At 42.4% G+C, this 838-nt stretch overlaps 1 protein-coding gene across 1 annotated transcript; it reads right to left on the bottom strand.

The window, feature by feature from the left end:
- Window positions 1–204: 204 nt before the first annotated feature.
- On the bottom strand, window positions 205–838 carry LOC147626107 (putative eukaryotic translation initiation factor 5-2). The gene has a single exon (XM_086817786.1). The coding sequence runs from the start codon at window positions 760–762 to the stop codon at window positions 205–207; it is 558 nt and encodes a 185-aa protein (XP_086673912.1). The 5' UTR covers window positions 763–838.

Here is an 838-nt window from a genome sequence, read left to right as displayed (position 1 = left end):
CTAAATGCCTTGAAAGAAGGCCAGCATGCAGAATTAGTGAGATTATCAAGGTCTTCCTAGAAAGTAAGAATGCAAGTTTATTGAAACAAAGAATTGAATACTGATGTCGAGAGTGGAGAGTTGATGGGAGAGTAGGAGACGAGAGTCAACAATGTGTGGGTGTGAAGAATGGATAATGGGCACACCACAACCCATGAGTTTTATTCATGTGTTAGAGTTAGGGTGGAACCGGTTCATCTCCTCATCCACTACCTCGCCTTCCTTCAGGCGTTCTTTTTCAGCTCTCCTCATCCCTTTCTTGTCATTTTTTTTCTTCTGCTTTGGAGGATTCTTCAGGATAAAGGTAGTCAGCTTGTCTCTCATGTCAACATCAGATACAAATCCACAAGCAGCACACTTCAACGTTATAAACTGACTTTTTGTGATGACTATCTCTGTCTCTGGGTTCCCACATCCATAACACTGGACATATTTCTTAATGAAATTTTCCAAAAGCCCTGCAAGTTTTGCTGTATCATGTGCTCCATTCACAATAGCAGTGCCAGCTTTCTCATCAAATTTTGACTGTGCACTAAGTTCACATCCAAAGTACTTAGTAGTGTAGGCTGGAGCCCTAGCCAAGGCCTTTGCAACATCGATCATGTTCACAAGATTGGTCTTGATTCCATTTCCTCTGCCTTCAATCTTAGTGATCAGCTTAGGCATTTTATACCTGTAGAAGGCATCATCACGGTTGCTGGCCCCGATGTTCTGAAGAGCCATTTCAAAAGGAGCACTGGCACTTATACAAACTCAAAAAGGCCCTTCGTCTGGTAAGAAGAGATGAATTTCTTGCCGT

Source organism: Cibotium barometz, chromosome 23, assembly GCF_041138505.1.
Source record: "Cibotium barometz isolate CiBa-2024 chromosome 23, ASM4113850v1, whole genome shotgun sequence".
NCBI lineage: Eukaryota > Viridiplantae > Streptophyta > Polypodiopsida > Cyatheales > Cibotiaceae > Cibotium > Cibotium barometz.
The sequence above is the reverse complement of the archived record's forward strand: the minus strand, read 5'-3'. Positions and strand labels throughout refer to the sequence as shown.

Coding starts and splice junctions, on each gene's coding strand:
- LOC147626107 (XM_086817786.1), bottom strand. CDS start 762: ATGGCTCTTCAGAACATCGGGGCCAGCAACCGTGATGATGCCTTCTAC.